We start from the raw sequence: 20,443 nt of genomic DNA, 5'->3' as shown, positions 1-20,443 counted from the left end.
GGACATCTAGTTTTTTATCTGTTTAGACTTAAAGAAAACTGTTCTGATTTTTTTTAGGTCACCTTCATTACAACTCAGTGAGTTACATAGGGTCAGTCGTTTAAAAGAAATTCAGAAAGACCATGAATAAAGCACTTAATGCACAAATCAGAGCACAAAAAGAGACCAGAGGGGCCCTTGGGGATTCAGGATCTAAATAGCCTTCTAGACATTACAGCCTGGAAAATACAGAAGAGGCAGCTTTAGTCATCAAATGCAAGAAGAGAGGACAGACAAAACACAAAGTAGCTCAGCAATTCAGTTGTTTACAGGCCTTAGTCAACACTTAAATAAATGGAAGGTCTTTCTTTTTTTTCTTTTAAATATTATCCATAGCTACATTTGGCTACAACAACATTATCTTTGCAGCGCCTGACATTAAACTGCTTCTTAAAAAGGCCCAACCTTTTGGACAATGGGAGCTCTGCATCAACTGCTTCAGAAACAGCAGCTCCTCAGCTGCTGAACAGCCTGCACAAGCCATCGTAACAAAGAACGTCATCGGTTTGTTTGGTAAGCCCGGCAGCACAACTTCACAGAGCTACAGGAATGCTTTCACCAATAAGCAGGGTTACCACACTATGTTCACATGTCGGATCTGGCAGAGCTTTGGGGCAGGATAGACACTGCAGCCATCCCCAGGTCAGCCACCACTGCTGCCTCAGCAGCTTGGTTTTAGGCAGGGAGGAAGCCAACTACACAAAAAGGGTGGGGGCACAGGGAGACCTTATGAACCTATATTAATCTGGAACAGTTGTTTTTACAGGTCCACAGCACAGAACAGTTACTCTACGCACACACATCTTTACAACACTGATGACATCCTACTACAGGATATTTCTTTGCCTTTATAAACATGAGTCAAAAGTAAATTTTCCTTGTGAGGCTGGATTGGCTGAAGCAACAGAGGAGATCAGACCTTGCCTTCTACATTGAGATGACTGGCTCTGTGGGTAACAGGAGGGCAGTGGATGTCACACACCTTGATTTAGCTAGGCCTTCAACACAGTATCCCATGGTATCCTTAAAGCCAAATTGCTGTGATATGAATGGATACATGGACAATAAGGTGGGTGAAAAACTGCCAGGCTCAAAGGGTTGTGGTCAGCAGTACAAAGTCTAACTGGTGGCCAGTTAGTCATGGCGTTCCTCAGGGATTGATACGGGGACCAGTGTTGTTTCATGTCTTTATTAACAATGTGGGTGAAGACAAATCACGAACAACACCAATGGCGGGGGGAGTTCGGGGCTGCTAGTCAGAGGGACCTCAACAGTCTGGAGAAACAACCTAACAGGAAGGAAACTCATGAGGTTTAACAAGGGCAAGTAAGAAGTCCTGCACAAAAGTGCAGGTTGGGGGGTTGACTGGCTAGAAAACAGCTTTGCAGATAAGGACTTTGGGCCCAGGAAGGCAACAAATTGGACACATGTCAGCAGTGTGCCCTTACAGTGAAGGTGATCAACTGCATCGTGGACTGTATTTGCAAGAGATGCTAAGTGTCCTCTATCTGGAACTTTTAAGACTGCATCTGTAGTGCCGTGTTCAGTTTTGGGCTGCCTGGGACAAGATAGACATTGACATACTTGAGCAAGTCAAGTGGAGGGCCACCAAGATGATTATGSAGCTTGAGTGCATGACACATGAGGAGTGGCCAAGAGAACTGGGTTTGTATAGCCTTAGGAGGAAGTGATCTTATTGCCAAATAGGAGGGTATAGAGAAGATGGACTGCTCTTGGAAGTGCAAAGCAATATCATGAGAAGCAACAGACACAAGTTGGAACACAGGAAATTCCAGTTAGACACAAGGAAAAATATTTTTTTGTGACAGTGGTCAAATACTGGAACAGGTTGCACCAAAGCTGATATAACCTCTTTGAGTTGCTGGAACCCAGCACCAATGCTATCCATTCTTGGAACCCTCAAACTTGCTCTACTCCAACATCATTTGTGCCTGCATGTATGTGTGCATGCACGCACGTGCATGTGAGAGACAGACAGACAGACASACACACACACACACACACACAGGGGAAGCACAGCATGCTTCCAACACCCCAAGAAGCATCGCTTCAACTGTGGAGATAAGAAAAGCCAGATGATGAGAAACCAAAGCAGAGAAAGACCAAGTCTGGGTTGCACAATGAAAACTAGAGAAAAGCATGAGACAAAATATACCACAAACAGTATCAACATCTAATAACTTTGGTACAGTTTGTTATCATGTACGTTTAGAATGTGATATTAACCTGATGGTCATATACTGTCCATAAGTATGCCATGACAATTTGATGGCTCACATCATTAACACAGAAACAGTAAGGATCTCACCTGGTAGGTTTGTTACGGCAGATATCCAATAACCTGACATCAGTAAAATATTCCCAAGCATGGTATTGGTGCTTTGGTCAGATAAGAGTCCACAGGAGAAAGTATGAGAACTTTGTGATTGTAGAGGTGACAACAGAGACATCCAATTCTTTGCAAACTAGGTCAGCACTATCTTCATATTCCTCCACAGGAACAAAGAATACTGGGCACTATAGGGGCGCTGTATCCATACACTGGACATGGAGAAAGTGAGTGCACGTGGATATGCATTCTTTCCTGTCTATGCAGTTATGATCTGCCATTTAAATCCCACTTTGCTTTTTGCCTTCCTTTACTTTTGTGTAACATTAATCAATATTTCTCTAAGCTTAATGTAATCATACATATAGCAACTATGTAAAGCCCATAATTTAGTTCCCTAAAATAGTATATCTGCACATCTCCACAATCCTTTGAAAATGTTCAAGCCAACCCAAACTGTAAACAAGTCTTATAAAAAATGGGCAAACTTTGTCAGCTTTGTTATGAGTTATATCTGGTTACATTTAAACTTGTAAATGCACTTAACTTGAATTCACTTAAGAATCCTAAACTCTCTTCTAACCTGCTGCAAACAAATCTACATCACAAGTGTAAAAGAAATTGATGGGAAAAAGAAAAAGTGAATGTACTGTACAAACACCAAAGAAAAGAAGTCTCTCAACAAGCATATAGGACAGTGTATTGTGCATCTGTTCATGTCTGAGGCAGTTTATACAGTCTATAGAGTCTGTGCTTTTAGTCTCAGTACAATTGACAGAGATAGGTCTGTCTCATTATGCTTCGCTTTTCAGAAGAGCATTACTCTAGTTGAAAAAATATAGCCATTTCAGCTGATTTAGACACACACAAAAAAGCCACTGTATTTACTGAGTATTTATGGTACTACTTGCATAATTTCATTTCAAAAAGGACCATTACCTTTATCCACATATTAATTCCATAAGAAAATTATTCAAAACAAAACAAGGTATATATTATTCAAATATAGCCAAGATAAACCCTAGACAACTCCTAAGGAAAAAAGGGTAGGAAGACAGCAGATACCAGAGGACTAAGTGAMCAATAGCAATATTACCTTTATGAGACATTAACAATAAGTGCTACTTAAAAGAATATACATAAAGCAAGTAATCAGCATTTTGCCAAGAATTTTTTCACATCTAAGAGACTTGTAACCTTCTTTTTACATTAAATTCATTTTATTAAAATCATAAAGAATACCAAGTCTTATTTTGTTTTTGCTGAAGGTTCATAAACTGGACCAACCTATGCAGCAAAATACCCTAAAAGGAAAATGTCATTGTTATACACACAAACATCCAGGATGTCTGAAATATAGCAAAAGAAACAAAACTAGTTAGCAATGAAAAACTCATTCCCAGTATTTTAATAGTTGACAGAGCAAGTCCTATGCTCTTGTAACAATGTAATTTTCCCCCCACCAAAAATAGAGCAAACACGCAGATCTACTTTGGTTGTTTGTATTTCAGCACTGTTTTCATACAATGTACCAGAGAGAGCTGCAGCCTACACACCGTTTCTCAGCAAGAACATCCTTATTTTTGAACAATTTTAAATTCACTTGGCAGGTTGAGGGCATTTTTCCAACCACAGATATTTTTGGAACAATTTTTTGAACAATGTATGTTCAAACAAATGTTTGCAGCTACAAGTATTACAAAATCCTAGTTAGAATATACTTATTTTATCTGTCTTAATTGTATACTCATATGCTTATCTAATCCATCCTCCCCCCAAAATAAATGGCATTTTTTATATTAAGACAGATGCAAAAAGTTGTTGTGGTTAAACTAATTGTATTTGGACAATGAGGGACAAGAAGATGAACTCTAATCCACAACTATCATGTTCAAAATAGGAGACACTAGGAAAGAAGAATAGAAAAATCATAATAAATCACAATCCTTCAGACTGTCCCTTCTGCTATCACAGGAACTTCGTATCTTAAAAAATATAGTAAATACTGTTACTTCACGCCACCTTTTATTTTTCAAAATCATTTTATAGCACATCTCAAAAACATTGGGTTATTTTAGTTAACTGTTACGATTTTATTAAAATGTATGGTTACTCCCACATCTGATTTTAAGTCTACAAACTATGACATCTCACTATATTTCCACTCAAAAAAACCAACAGCTGTAAAGCAAATAAGCTGCTAGAACACATTGGCAATACAGAAGTAGGGCCTAATTTAAATTTAATGATTAAAATTCCCATGGTAGTCTCTGAGATAAGTTCTGCAGCTGTTTGAATTGCAAAAGAATGCATATGTTAGATATTAGCTGCTTATAAAGTGTCTGGAAAATGCAATTTGCACAAACCCAGCTTTCAGTAGGGGTTCAAGGGACACATACTTAGTGCATAAAGAGAGGAAAAGGGAATGTATATAAACCACAAAAGGAATGATAAAGAACTGAGTACAAGTTTTATACCATTTCTGTGATTTTTACATACATATATTTCTAACTAACTTGGGATATGTGGCCTGTTCCACACAAAAGTGCTAGCACTTAAGTATGCCCAAGAAACAATGATGATACCAAACTGGGAGGAGTGGCTGATACACCAGAGCGCTGTGCTGCCATTCAGAGGGGCCTCAACAGGCTGGAGAGCTGAGCAGAGGGGAACCTCATGAAGTTCAGCAAAGGCAAGTGCAGGGTCCTGCACCTAGGGAGGAATAACCCCATGCACCAGTACAGGTTGGGAGCTGACTGGCTGGAAAGCAGCTCTGCGGAGAAGGACCTGGGAGTGCTGGTGGACACCAAGTTAAGCATGAGCCAGCAGTGTGCCCCTGTGGCCAAGAAGGCCAATGGTATCGTGGGGTGCATCAGGAAGAGTGTTGCCAGCAGGTCGAGGGAGGTGATCCTCCCCCTCTACTCAGCCCTGSTGAGGCCMCATCTGGAGTACTGYRTCCAGTTCTGGGCTCCCCAGTACAGGAGGGATGTGGCACTACTGGAGCAAGTCCAGCGAAGGGCTACAAAGATGATTAGGGGACTGGAGCATCTCTCTTATGAGGAAAGGCTGAGAGAGCTTGACCTGTTCAGCCTGGAGAAGAGAAGGCTGAGAGGAGATCTTATTAATGTGTACAAATATCTTAAGGGAGAGTGTCAAGAGGATGGAGCCAGACTCTTTTCAGTGGTGCCCAGTGACAGGACACAAGGCAACGGGCACAAACTGAAACACAGACAATTCCATCTGAACATGAGGAAAAACTTCTTCACTGTGAGGGTGACAGAGCACTGGAACAGGTTGCCCAGAGAGGTTGTAGAGTCTCCTTCTCTGGAGATATTCAAAACTCGCCTGGACGCGATCCTGTACAATGTGCTCTAGGTGACCCTGCTTGAGCAGGGGGGTTGGACTAGCTGATCTCCTGAGGTCCCTTCCAGCCTCAAGATTCTGTGATTCTGTGAAACACTTCTGAAGATCAAATACAGATACAGCAGAATTCCCTGCAAACCTAGCATTTCCCTGCAAACTACAGACACAAACTAGTACAGTAAGCATAACCACAGCACTAACTTGTGCCTGCTGTTCAAGCGAAAGGGATTAGCCTAATGGAGACATCATGACTTTAGTCTGAATTCAAAGGTTATTTACATGGTTATAGTGTGCTTGGTGAACAGATTTCAATTCTATTATCGTGAATTATAGAAATGTAAGTTGATTCATTCAGTAATGCTGAACTATAAACCTGAAATTCCCTAAAGATGTTGATATCTACATAAATAGATTATTAACCTGTAATGACATGTTCCCCTCTCTTACTTAAAACTTTCCTCTAGACTATTCCTCATTTAAGTGGTATAATTACAAACAATATCTCAAAGTTATTACATTTTAATAAAATAAATATTTCTAAAACAAAAGACAAAATTTCAGTATGTGTTTGAGCAGTTATATTAAATCAGTATATTATTTTACTTTTCTAAATAACAGGTATGGGTAAATGATCTGTAGTTTTGGAAAAGAAATGCTTTTAAGCAAAAAAAACCCCAAAACTAATTGACAGGAAAAAACTGCAAACCAATAGTAAAGTGAGGGKTTTTTTTTTAAGCTCTTTAACAAAGATGTAAAACATAGACTGTTGGAACACAGGAACATGGATGACTAAACAAATCCTTCAGTAAACATTTCCCCAGCTGCAGTTTTAAGCCTAATACCAACTTAAAATGTGGAGCCTTATGCTACCTTCTGCAAAATGATTCAACTTTAAAGGAAAGCAACATCACACGATATACAGGACTTACAAACACACTCACTAAAAACAAACACCACTAGACATTTATCTCTTAAAAACAAAAATAAAAGACACCAAGTCTGGCACCAGTCTGCAATGCAAGAAAGACCATGTGATAGTTAGATAAGCATGTTATGAGTGACAATTTTGTACTTGACCTTTGCTTAAATAGCTCCTTTTCATAAAGTCCACACACATCAACAAAATTCCTAAAAAATGCTAGAACACTATTTCTCTTCCAAGAGATAAACTCCAAAAACAAAAGTTAGGCATGGTTACTTTAGGAAAAATAGAAAACATATGTTTTACAGCAGGAATTGGGGGGGGGGGAGAGAAAAGCATTAAAGTCTTGCTGTAAATCAAGCTTATGAAATTCAACATGTTAAGTTACAGAGACAGAAGCTTGGGGCTGGGTATTTCCAATGGGAATATTTCACTCTGCCTAGCAGGCAGGGAATTTGGAAATAGAGTTCCTCTTTCCTGAGACTGAATAGGCTTACAGCATTGAAAAGGAAATGCTTTTAAGTCAGGAAACGCGGATACATTCTGCATGGAATGGGGAACCCATAGTTCAGAATAATTCTTTCTAAGGTGTCATATCGTAACAGTTACCTCTGGTTGATCGCCTCCCCCAGTATTAAGCAACTGCACTGTCATCCATAGCGTTTGTCTTTCCCAGAGAATTCTGGGTGGGTTTTTCCCTTGTTGTTTATATTTATTTAAACATCACAGAATCACAGAAGTCCCCAAGCCATTCCTGAGTTACAGATTTGAAAAATCCCTACAAAAAGGAGAAGGCAACTCTAATTCTCAAAACCATAATGGATCAGTGTAACTAGTTATGACCAGAAGAGGTTAAAGTGAAATTCAATTCTCATTTCTTAACGAGAATCCCTCCACTCTACCACAAACCTCTATTCTTTTTCCTGAAGCCAAGAGCAAATACAGCAAATAAAAAAGTTCCTCTCTCCCTCAACAAAAGTCATATAACTAAATTCCATATATAAGGATAAATTCTATTTTAACTAATACTGACAAAATCCCACCAAGAGAACAATCTGGTTTCTAGACTCCTTGGCAATGCTGTGCAAAGGGGAAAGAAGGCAGCCTTTGCAGACTTCTCACTGAGTTTGCTAGAAGGGAAACCAACAAATAAGGAGGAATTCCTCCCGCCCCAGCACCCACACAGAGTAAATTTCACTTTTCCTCACAGAAATGCACATTTGGGCTTTGGGGCGTATCTCATCTTAATTCATGTTTTTGTTAGGTAGGACAACAAGGCGAGTCCCTGAAGAAGGAAATAAAGCCAAAGGAGAAAGGAACAGATTAAGCAGAGGTCTAAAGAACTGCCTTCTTGACATGATGATAYACAGGAGCCAATACTACATTGTCAACTATAACTGTCCTATTTAGATTCAATACATATAGACCTTTCAAGTTTGTGAAAATGTTTTATTTAATGACAGGAGTCAGAAGCTCTTTATCAGACTTAGGAAAAAGAACTTCAGGGACAGTCCTTGAAATATGACAGGCAATCAGCTTTTACTTTCATGAGTTTTATAGAAGACTATCATCAAGCTACATACAGACACAGAGAAATACCTGAACTTAATTTTTAATTCTCAATCAAACCTGGACTTATGACAAGCAGGGATATCAACCACTTGGGTAAGAATATTAATGGTTACTCTCTGCAAAGAGAGAGGGAATGTGTGAAATATTTTTGCTAGTGTGTCTGGTACAGTGAATTAATCTAGTTCATTGAGGGATCCCAAATACAACTACGAATCTGTCAGAGGAGAAACATCTCCAGACACTTTTCAAATGTTCACCTCTTTATTGGACCATGCTACTCGAGAAGAAACTATCTTATAAATAAAAAGCCACATACAGACATGGACCTCCCGTGCCATCACACAAGCAGTATCCATTTGGTGAAGGAAGGAGTTACCTTTTGTTTCACAGTCTGTCAGTTTGGGGTTTTTTTTCCATTTGGTGAAGAAGTACTGCACTGTGCTCTCCAGTATAAGAGTGCAGGCACCTCTCAGCATCTACCTACTGAGTAGTTCCTCAAGCCACAACTTGCAGAGACATACTTGAGCCCTCAAGGGACCAGAAATGCAGGAGTTTCGTCTCATCTGTGCAGGTATTTACTAAAACACATATTTCTCCACTGGAGAAGGTTTGTCCTGGTGCAACAGAAAGGTTAAAGCAAATATGCAAAAGAAAAGTTAAAGCAAATATTTCAATAGTTTTTTAGTAAGCCATGCTGCGGGAGAAAAAGTTATGTTTCCAGGCAAAATTTACAGTTTTATTGCCTAAATTCCAAAATGGGGGGTAGAGAGGAACAGGATGGAACTGGGGACTTAAACTGCTTCTTTGAAACTTATCCATGATATAAATACTACTTCTTCTTACGTACATCTTAGAGTAAAAGCAAAAGGAGGAGGAGTGCAGAAATTTGCTCTAGGCATTTTATTTTTTATTAGACTATTAGAAGCACAAATAAAACCATTACTCAATTCAGTATGGTTGTGAATAACTTGCTTTCACGTATAGGAATCTGAAAAATTTTTAAACTATCTCTCATTGCAAGTATGAAGGTCAAGAATAATAATGTAAAAAATATGCAAATTGTAAGGCTTTTTTCAATAACAGGAAAATTTCATCCCACCATAAAAATCCAAATTTTGAAATGCATTTGCTATAAGAACAGATCCAGGAGAATACAGTGCAATTAGCATAGACATCCCATAAATTGTCTTAAAAGTAATGACTTAGGTAAGCTGAGAAGTTAAAAAAATCACTTTAGAAAACAGCTTATCTGAATTTTATGATAAATATCAGAATAAAAATAAAGAGTGCTATTTAAGTTTCAAGTCTTGTTCCCCCCCCCCCCATTAAAGAAAGATATTAGGCACATACAAAACACTATGTCTAATGTTAAGGTTAATAATCTTGAAACATCGGATTTTGTGCCACTAGTATTTTCTGCCAAATACAGTCTTAATATTAAACTTTACAGTTATTATTTGTTTTATTTTTAAAAGTATATTTACTTGAGTGATTTTGCTCTTAAGTCACTGTTTACAGCTAAAATGCTTTTATCCTCCCTATTTTTCTGAAGCTTAAGAAATTATAAAAGTCAGTGAGAATCTCATAAAACATACATTCAGTTATTTCAGCAGACAATGCAAAATCTAAATTTTTTGGAGTCCATTCTACTTAGGGGAAAATTTTTCCATTAAAATTATGTCCAAGCACAGTATGTTTCAGATATAGAGTCACTCAATTCTGATTCCTCTTTGTACACAACCCTTATGACATTCCCCTTTCAGGTCTCAAAAAGAATTCCATCTTGACCTAACAAGACACAATGGATATTTCAAGTAGACTGTTTTGACAGGAATAGAGAGGTCAGATCAAAACTGAGTGACCCTAACTGTGCAGAGACACAGTACTGAAATAACTGTACTTGCTCAACGTACATGACTAAAGCTCATTTGTGATGCTGTATCCACCAACTCACAATATGTGGAGCAATGTTCCTGGTCAGTTAGAGCTAGGACAATTCTGTTGTATATCATTTTCATTTTAGCTGACATGTAAGAAGTTTTACCAATGCTAACAAAAGAGGTTGCCAGAATTAGGCAACTAAAGCTATCTGACTCAGCTGATGAGCAGTAAAGACATAGTCACTTAACTTTAAACACTCAAGCCGTATAACACTGTTTAAAATAGGCCAAAGAAAAGAAAAGGAAAGAAAACCCCAAGTGATGAGCATAGACATTTCTTGCACTAACGTACATTCAGAAAAACAGCATTTTTTCAAAAGAATGTCTTCTCTAGTGCTTGTCTTGCTTTTTAGTTTTGATTTTAATGTGAAAAGCTGGGAGTAAAGGCAACACAGTATCAATCAAAAGTGTGAAATATGAGGTTATTTCTCAGTATTTACTGTAATTTGAGACACGAAAAAAATGTTTCTTGGGATTCTGCCTAGACGTCCCTTAGAAAATATGTATGTGGGCATTAAAAGGGGGGAAGCAAACGAATGCTTTTCTCAACATGGAGGAATTTATCTCCAACCTCAGAAAGAATACTTGGGTCAGAATTAAGGACATACGATATTGCAAGGAACTTCAAAATCATCTGTTCTCTTTCAAGCAGAGTGGGACATGTAGCTCATTCTGTGATCCAAACATACTTCTGTATGTAAGCATCTGTCAAAAAAAGAAAGGCAGGAAGCCCCTTTAAAATATTCTGTGCTAAGCTGCAAACAGATTCCAAATACGCTGAAGCTGTCTATTTTCTGAATCACAGTTTGAAATAATCAGGAGTACAGTACTGAAAGGAATCATTTGAAACTGCAGAAAACTTTATAGCATAGTTACGCAAAAGGAAATCAAGGTTGTTCCCCCTCCTCTCACCCTACCCCAGTAGTTTAACTTAAAAATTGTGCATCGCCTTAAATTCTGGTCATCTTCCTTTTGGGTTAACAAAGTAATACAACTGTGGAGTGTGGGAAGACACCTAGTGACAAAGTAGCACAAATATGCCTGAAGCAGCCCGAAGTTTTAATGAGATGACGCAGTAAGAGCATGTGATTACTGCTGTTTTTCTCACTGACTTGCAAAGTTGTGTGGTGTACTGTAGTTCAGAGAATTCCACAGCGATTTTTGGCAACTTTTATAAGTCTCCGTGAATCTTGTAAGAGAACTGTGAAATAGCAAAGTTTCCTGAAGATGAGACATACAAGAGCAAAAGAAAACGTAACAGAATGCATAAGGAGAAGGTATGATGCAAATTTTAATCATGATGGTACTATATGCAGAAAAAGATTTGTGAGGCTGGGGAGAACTTATATAAGGGAGGCAAATGTGCAAAAATGGAAACAATCAAAACAAACTATTTCATTCCAACTCAATGGAGAAATTTTTCAGTAGACCCAAGAGACCCAAACAGTTGTAGAATTTATGCGTACTTTAATAAGAATTCCCAGTAACACAGGAAATCATTAAGTTGATAGCTCAAGAAATTACATGAGCACAAAATACTTCACAGCAAGAATTCAATGTCAGTAATGTTTGTTGTGTACAAACGATGTGTCGTAATGGTTTTTGCCTATGGCAAAGAACTTCACTTTACCAACACATACCTTCTGACAACACCAAAAAAACTCACTGTATGTAAACAGCATATGACTGGATTATGTAAAGAGCCAAATGGATAATGTAAATTAGACATCAATTTATGTTGATATGTCATCCAATTACACCACTGAAGAACCAGACACAAAATCCCTCATTATAAAAACAGGAGAACAAAAAAAAATTATTACAGTAAAGCTGGCAGTGTTAGCAGATATTATGAAATCGTCATTGGACATCATCTTGAATAGTAGAATAATGCCAAAGGAACCACTATTTGCTGGAATCATTCTTACGTGTCATACGTCAGCAGACTTAATGAAGGACTGGCTGAACATGGTTTGGAATAGGAGACAATGCATGCTGTTCATAAAAACAAATACCCGTCTTAGACACATTCAAACAGCATCTGACACCAGCGACAAGGAATACAATCAAAGAAATGAATACTAATCCTGAAGTCATACCACAAATAACGTCACAACTGCAGGTATCTGATGTACTGATGAACACATCCTTTAAGACCATTTGAAATCTTTTTACTCAAAACAGCTCTTGGCAGGGGATCATGCTCTTGCCCATACATGGGAAGTAAAGAAGCCCAATTCAGGATTACTTTGTCATTGAATAGAGACAGCATGGGTTCAGACAAATTCAAATGTCATAGCAAAAGGGTTTAATAAGTTCTGTACTTAAAAGTCCGTGGATGGAACTGAGCATGATTTGAGTTCAAAGAAGTGAGTGGACTTCAAGTGGTGAAGACACTAAAAATGAGGAAGAAGTAAGATAGTAGGGTAACAATGCCATAAATTAAGAGATGTGCAGTATAAAAGCAGAAAGACAAAAGTAATAAAGCATAAGAGAAAAAAATAGCTCATTTCAGGCAAATCCTTAGTGARAAAAGTTTATACCGTTATTATAAAATGAAGACAGGTATTTAACAAACTTTTTGTGTATAACGATCTTTCTCTTTTTGAGGAGTCATCTGAAATTCAAGGTCATCCTCCTTTTAGGTTAGCATGCTACCATAGACATTTACTCCAGAAGAATCTGCAGAACATTTATTCATATTCATTACCTTTCAATGCAACCTTCCGTAACACAGAGCAGTACAAATGGCAAAACTGCCATGTGCAACAGTAAGAGAAATCAAAGACATCAGCTTCCACATTCCCTACAGGAGAAGAGAATTTATTACACAAAACTTCATATATTCCAACAAAATCAACCATGCCTGATACTCAGAGGAACGCAGAGGACTTTAGCAGTCTCCACCAGTATGACCAAAGGGGTAACTCCACCTGCCCTCAGCTGTTGATTTCAGTGTATGAGCAATTCCCATTAAACAGACACCAGAGGTATTGGTTTTGGTACTGAAAGAAGCACAGACCTACCCTACCGAATCACCTGTGACTGATCTCTGATGTTTGGAGGAAGAGAGAAGTCAAGCTACATAACAAGAAAGAGGAAACAAATCATTCCTGCCCCCAACCCAACTAACTGTTCTTTCTGAATTAACTCTTTTACACAGACTGATAAGGTAAACTAACTAGCAGAACACAATACTTTCCACTCTTCAGGAAGCATAGGTGAACAGGACACATCCTCGGTGACAGGGACGCAGAACAGAGAGAACAGAAAGCTAATGCCCTTTGAAATGCAGAAGTGACTAAAAGCAAGAGAACGTGACCCACACCCATATATCACTTCTTCCTGATGATTTCTGGGAATTCAATTTTTTTCTCTTCTGTATGTTCTCGATGATGTTGTTACTATGTAGCACTTACAGATAATCTAGCAGACTGCTTTAAATAAATAAAATACTGTAATACTTTTATATCCCCTTCTTTAAATGTGAAATATTAAAATTGCAAGAAATTAGTAATAACTGAAAAAGAGCAATCTTTCACAGACTGTCATCAATACCCTATTTATAATAAGACTAATTAGGAAATAATGACCTTGGATGTGAGTTACAGTAAGTTGCAGTGGAAAGAGACCTTAGGCAAAAAAGTAGACTGTTAAAACTTTCTGTTGTAAACAACGCTTTTTCCTCTTCCCTCTGTTACAGCAGTGTGGTTTCTGCAAGTTTTGGAATACTAGCTTTTCAGATGGTATGACAAAAATTAAAATGCCTTCCATAAATACAAACAGTTGTGCATTTTCATTATGTATTTCAAACATTTCACACATTTTCATTATATATATTATTCTGTGAATTGCTGTACCAAAGCAAAACAGATTGATATTCTGTACATGGTTAAACACATGCCTAGTGTATAGTATAGTTGGAAATTAAAATTATGTACATGCAAAATACTGATAAAAATACAAAAAAAACAGTTGTAGTGGAGAGCTGTCCTTTCAAAAGAATATATGTTATCTTTCCAGGATTACTACCCCCTGTGTTTTCTGAGGCTAAATTGCATTATATGCTCTGGCATAGCATACATGTTTAAGCTCAATACTGAATTAYAAGTGTCTGTTTTAACATGATAAGCTCAGATAGTGCCAAAGTAATTACTTCATTTTATATTTTCTTGGGAGTTTGCTCTAAGCATTAACCTTAAATTTAAAGTATACATAAATATATTTATGGTATTATATAGTAACTATAATACTATTATAATGAGAAGAAATAACTATTTTACCTCTCTATGCGTAAAGATGAATGCCAGTCAAAACATGTACGGATCTTTTATTCTAAAATCAAAATCCTCTGTTCACTGCAGTAAGTCACTTGCACAGAGTATCTTGAAAAGTTAAGCATTAAAACACAGAAAATCTGTATGCTATTCATGAATAAACTAGCTTGAATCAATTGATGACAGGGAATTCAACCTGCAAGTATTTAGTCAATGATTTTTTTTTTTTTTTACAAAATATGAAGTGATCTGTAGTTCAGACTAACTATTCATTCAAGATGGGGGCAGCAATATTTTAGGAGAAGATGGAAACGTTGAAAACATTGTGGGATAGTTGGATAGATACAAGTATCTAAAAGCTTGCCAAAAAACAAGTCTATCACTGTCAAACAGTAATTCATTTTTTCACACAGCAGAAGGATTTTTTTCCATTTCTCTATATTTTTACCTAGAGATAATATTGTGCTAGGGAAGAGATTTGAGTTCACATCAGAAAATACAGAAAGCCAAAGCAATAGTGGTTGTTTCGTTGAGCTGATGAGATTATTACTGAAATATCTCACTACCTTCAACACAGGAGGGCAAAGGCTTCACAGGCTCTCAGACTTATGCCATTACATTGTTTTTTTAGCAGTGCATAACACAAGAATGAATAATGGCACCAAAGATATTTTGATATGGTTTCAAGATGGTGCCTTCAGAAAACTCATCCCAAAGGCTGTAAAGAAGTCAGAGGTAATGTGAATGCAGAAAGCAATTTAACAGGTAACCCCATAGGTGTAGATGACATTTGCTAAATACCACAAAAAAGTAGAAATCTAGCTCAGCCAGTTCAATTAGCCAAAAATCTGGAGAGGCAGCACGACCCACTGCAAAAACTCAGGGATGTAACCATCAGAAGCAGGGTCTCTTTTCATGGCTATTACCAACTTCTAATTTGGTTCTCTGCTTAGAAAAATTCTAGTGCTTACTAGTTGATACCTAAATTATTTTGGCACATACTCATTTTAAATTAGAGACGTTCACTCTTCAGACAGGCTAAGCCATGGCAAATATGCAGTTGATCAGCACATAGTGACCACCTGCTTTATAATCCATGTCTACCTTGTTTATGACCATGTTCCTTTTCTTACGAGAGCTACACAGTGTCAAGTAATAGTGTGGATCAGCAGTCACTTTGGTCCCTGTGGTACGCTGGGCTCATATGACAGTTGTATTATAAAAGGAAGGGAAGAGCTGACCCTGCTTCTAGAGAAGACATACACTCTGAAATGGTAGGGCAGGAGCAGAGTATTGTGGGACTAGAATTACAAGTCCAAACCACTGTAGGGCAACCACTCAGCATCCTGGTAGTACAACTGAACAAGAGCCAACCAGGTAAAACAACCCTTACAAAATTAACATGGTGGGGGGAGGGGGGGGAGGAGGAGAACCTCAGCAACGGCCAGACACTTCCTCTGCCTGCCAATACTGCAAAGGCGGCTGTGGATCCTGAGCCGTAGTCCCAGCCCGCAAAAAAAGACACACCTTGACTTTGGGGGAAGGTGGCCAGATTCAGCAGACCAGTCTCCTAACTCTGTGTCCAGCACAGTTAGATCCTACGCCACGTGTCCCCAGGGTTCTGATTCTGCATCTGAGCCTGGTTAACCCTGGGCCAGCAACTTGGCCCCATTACAGTATACTCAGATTAATAACTAGATGCATGCCTAACTGATAAAAATTGCAACATCTTCAAGTGCTCCCAAGGACTTCACTGCCTCTCACTGAAATAGCTTATGCTGACAAAGGAATAAATACTGTTCTAACTGGAATCTACATTACTGTCAAACTCATAATAGCTATTATACAAAACCAGTGCAGTGTACTGGCATCAAACAATTCCAAAGCAATAATTATTCCCCTATAAGAGAAGGTAAATAGGGTCATGTGCTTCCCTTCCTGATATCCTTTTGTTTGTAAACTCCTGATTTCTGCCCCTGTGTGCCATCTTATGTGGAAAGCCTCTGATATTTCTTGTTCATCAGACATCTAAATCAGCTGCACTAAAGAGGTGTATGATCTACTTTTGATACTGAAAAGATAGTCAAGAATGGGTATTAATTCAACGAAAAGGACCTGCAGCAAAATGAATCTATGCATACCACTAAAGAATTTCCAGACCTCTTCAAGCATTATTTAACCCATTATGTTATCTAATACCTCACAGGTATCTAGTCATTAACCATCAAAAGTAAATAAGGAGAAAAAACATTTAGCATTGCAAAGTTTTAGAACGTGACAGAAGTTAATAAAATCAAATACATTTCCTTCAAGTGCCCACATTAAAAAATTACAGAGTTGAAAGTATTTCTTTTAAGTTTATGTCCTCTTCTTGGTACACTTTTAAAAAACAGGATTACCTACACTTTCTTGGCCATAAAACTCCATTGCATTTTACAGACTTGATTTTAAACAAATGCTGAAATGCAATATATAGAGAGAATATTCTATGACCTCATATAAAATTAAAATACAATTCTTGGAAAAATTCAATCTCCATACTCCCTAACATACCATAAAATGGAAAAACTGCTTAAGATGGAAAAATGATGAAAGAACAGAATTTTAACCTTGCACAATGCATAAGATATTCATATTACTGGAGAGGGAAAGGGGTTAACATGAGCCATCACAGATTCTAATGTTTTGGGCCTGTGGGACACACATGTTCAAGCAAGTCCGTTTTTCCTCTGCAGAATTACAGAAGAAGCCAAGAGTTCATTAAGACCCCATTTCTAAAAGGTAATACACCATTGCCTATCAGGGCCTTAATTGCCTTTACCAGGCTCAGCTGGGGCCTCCACACACCCCTCTGGGCCAGKATCCATATGCAAGCTTAGCATGGGCCCCCAGTCCTGGCCTGAGTTCCCCTGGTGTGCCTGTCCCCAGGCCTCTCTCTGTCGCCTGGGCGGACCCCAGACCTGTGCTGTAGGTACCCCTTTCTCCAGCCCAGCCCCGGCCCTGTCTCCTCGTGCTCCTGCCTGGAGCCCTGGGACTTGGTTCATCGCCCACCATGTGCGGTGGGCCTGCCGGAGGACYCCGCTACTACCAGCGGCCAGCTCTGCCTGCTGCGCGCGGGCCTCAGCGGGACCTCGCCCTGCCGGCAAGGGCATGGCCTGCGCAGGGGGCACCCCAGCTCCCTTCACATCCCCTCATGGGCAGCAGCTCTGCTCTTGCTGCTCCCTGATGCTACCCCTCAACAGTGAGGGAAAAATATACTTCCAAAAAGGAAATTGCTATTTTTAACTATATCTTACTATTTTAAAGCCTTCTAGTCTGACCCAAATTCTTCTTTCAATAAAGAACACTGTATCAAATACCAATCTTCAAAGGTTTTCCAATTTTTACACATACAAAACAGCTCAGATCAAATGTGATATTAACACCAAAAATCCCCTCAACCAGACTACTTAGGCGAAGATGTTAAAACGAACACTGTCAAAATTGAGTGACGCATACTGTGGCTTGCTCTTCATTGACTACATGTTTACATTTTGAGAAAACTGTGGAGTGCCTTTGTGGGCAGCACTTTTTAACCTTTAAACCCATGGCAGTGACCAAAAGAGGCATCGGCAGTACCCGGGTGGAAAGGCAGGTGGGGGCTGGGAGGAAAGGACAGGAAAAAGCAATAACCTGGACTGCAAGAGAGGCAGGATTCCTTGAGTGTGCTACGTAACACAGAGTATGACACTAGTTAATTTAGCTGTCTTATACCACCAGCTTGTTTGAGGTTTTCAAAATACTTTGGTATTCTCTATTCTATTCTCTAGGAAACAAATACATTGTTGTAGCTTCTGGTATTTTTAAATTTTCCTAAGGTGCAAAATACATATTGTATTTACCTAAGACTAGCAATAACTACTAATCAAAGTAACAAGTTTTTAATCAACTGTCAGGTCCTAAATAAAAAGATTTTCCTGAGGTAACATCTTAGGAAGATGTTAATTGTCTGCAATTTGATCAGTTTGGAAAATATTTTTTAAAACTCAATAGGAAAATACATATTTTCAGAATAAAAAAATCTGTAAAGAAAGGCTGTCACTCTGATCAGCTGTCTAGTGGTAAGTGTATACACCCTGTAGTAGCCTGTTTCTGATACTCCTATCATTAGGCTAGTAATAATCAAGTACTGGAAATAACAATATATTTTACTATCTTAAATGCTATTACAAATTAGAAGACATGTAAATAATAAATCTGTCTAAATCAGTTTACATTCCTGACAACATTTACAGATAGAATGACATTATTACAAAAGTTTGTGACTAATATTGATAGAAAAGAAAATTTTATACCATCTGAAACCTAGACATAACCAAATTAAGAAGAAAACTTTGCTTATTTTGAATCACAAAAAGGATTTTGATCACATGGGCACAGACAAGATGTCTATGGGAAAGACAATAGGGAAAGAAAGTTTAGCTCACTTAAAATAAGTGCACCAAAAGAATTCATATTCAGAGTTTAAAAATCAACTGTTACATGAAGCTGCAGTTTAAAAAGTATTACAACTCAGCAATATGACAAAATGTCACCCACATATTTATGTTAGAGAAAGAAAAAATAACCATACTAAATCTTGAACTAGCACGCTGACCTAAATAGTACACCAGCTATTACAGCAAAATATGAACAAAAGCATACCTACAGATATGCAAGTAAATGCGGAAGACAACAGTAGCAAAACTGGTTTATGAAATGTTTACAAAAGTGCTAGACTAAACTGAAAACGAAGAAAGCTAAGATTTACTGCATTTTTTCTTCTAGTAAGTTCTCATCTAGCTGGAGTGCATGGAGCAAAGCATTTTATATTTCACCACTTGGGAAATYACTACATAAATTGGAAGAGGATATATCAGAAGAGGACTTGGGTGGTTTGGCGGAAATAGACCCAATGGGAGATGACTGAGTGGAGTCCGGAAAAGGAAGGCATCAACTGAAGGGAGATTACAAAGGCAATCCCTCAAAACAGGAACACAGAACAGAAAAATGCTCAAAGTCTTGTAGATGAGAAATGGCAATCTTGATAGGCAGAGGCGAGTTTATTCAAAAAAAGCAAAGGCTGAAATTTGAACAGAATAGCTCTTTATAAACGTATCAGAGGGGTAAACAGCAAAAAAGAATGAACACATCTAATTCAGCCATTAACACACCTAGGCTGATAATCAGGCATTTAGAGATCGTAACAGTAAGAATGATATTCAAGAACTGTCCTCCAAAAAATTCAAAAGAGCCCAGGAGACAAAAAAATCCCCTTCCCATCCCCCCCCCCTTTTTTTTCCAGAAAGAGTTAGATAAACTTACAAAAAGGGCTGCATGACTCTACACAGCCCAGGAGCAGTAGAAGTCTTGCACCCAAATAAGCAGGAATTTATTTTCCAGAAAGAATGCCAGAAAAACATTTATCATTTAAAGTGGTCAACCTTCATCTTTCTGTATAACTTAGGAGTTATAGACCAGGCCTACAGAAAGTAATAAATTGAATTCCTCAGCAGTAATGAATATTTTAAAAGTTTGGAAGTTTCTTACCCTGTATTGATAGAAATGATTTCTATCAGTGGATTCTTTCTAATTTTTGGCAAATCCAGTCGTGCTCCCCCCAAACGTTTTCCATTATCCTTTTTCTGACCCAGTAGTCTCACAGAATGACCTTCAAATGAAGCACAAAAACACAGTCAATACCAAACACAAGTCCCATCACATTTGCTTTTTTTTTTCTTCGCAAGTAGCATTTACACCTAAAGATTAAAAATGAGAAAAAGATGTAATACTTTATTCCTACCAGTTGGAGCATTTAAAAAAAAGACCCTGACAGGTAGGATAAGTCATGTTAAAATAAACAAATTATTTCATCCAATTAGCTTTTCATACTTGCATTTTCTGGTCTATTAAATTAAAACGATCTAAACAGTTTCATTTTCAGATTTTCAAGCAAAGATCA

General features: G+C 38.1%; 1 protein-coding gene across 1 annotated transcript in view; it reads right to left on the bottom strand.

The window, feature by feature from the left end:
* The window catches only part of LOC112973035 (threonylcarbamoyladenosine tRNA methylthiotransferase-like), a gene marked incomplete at its 5' end in the record, with an annotated part of 322,440 nt that overhangs the window by 251,972 nt on the left and 50,025 nt on the right, over positions 1–20,443 (bottom strand). The window contains one exon of the mRNA XM_026080384.1: positions 20,032–20,152. Coding sequence (XP_025936169.1) covers positions 20,032–20,152 — 121 coding nt within the window. The remainder of the gene's footprint in view (positions 1–20,031; positions 20,153–20,443) is intronic.

Source organism: Apteryx rowi, unplaced genomic scaffold (genome assembly GCF_003343035.1).
Source record: "Apteryx rowi isolate R43461 unplaced genomic scaffold, aptRow1 scaffold_518, whole genome shotgun sequence".
In the NCBI taxonomy this organism is placed as follows: Eukaryota; Metazoa; Chordata; class Aves; order Apterygiformes; family Apterygidae; genus Apteryx; species Apteryx rowi.
Note: the sequence above shows the minus strand (reverse complement) of the source record. Positions and strands in the feature narration are given on the sequence as shown.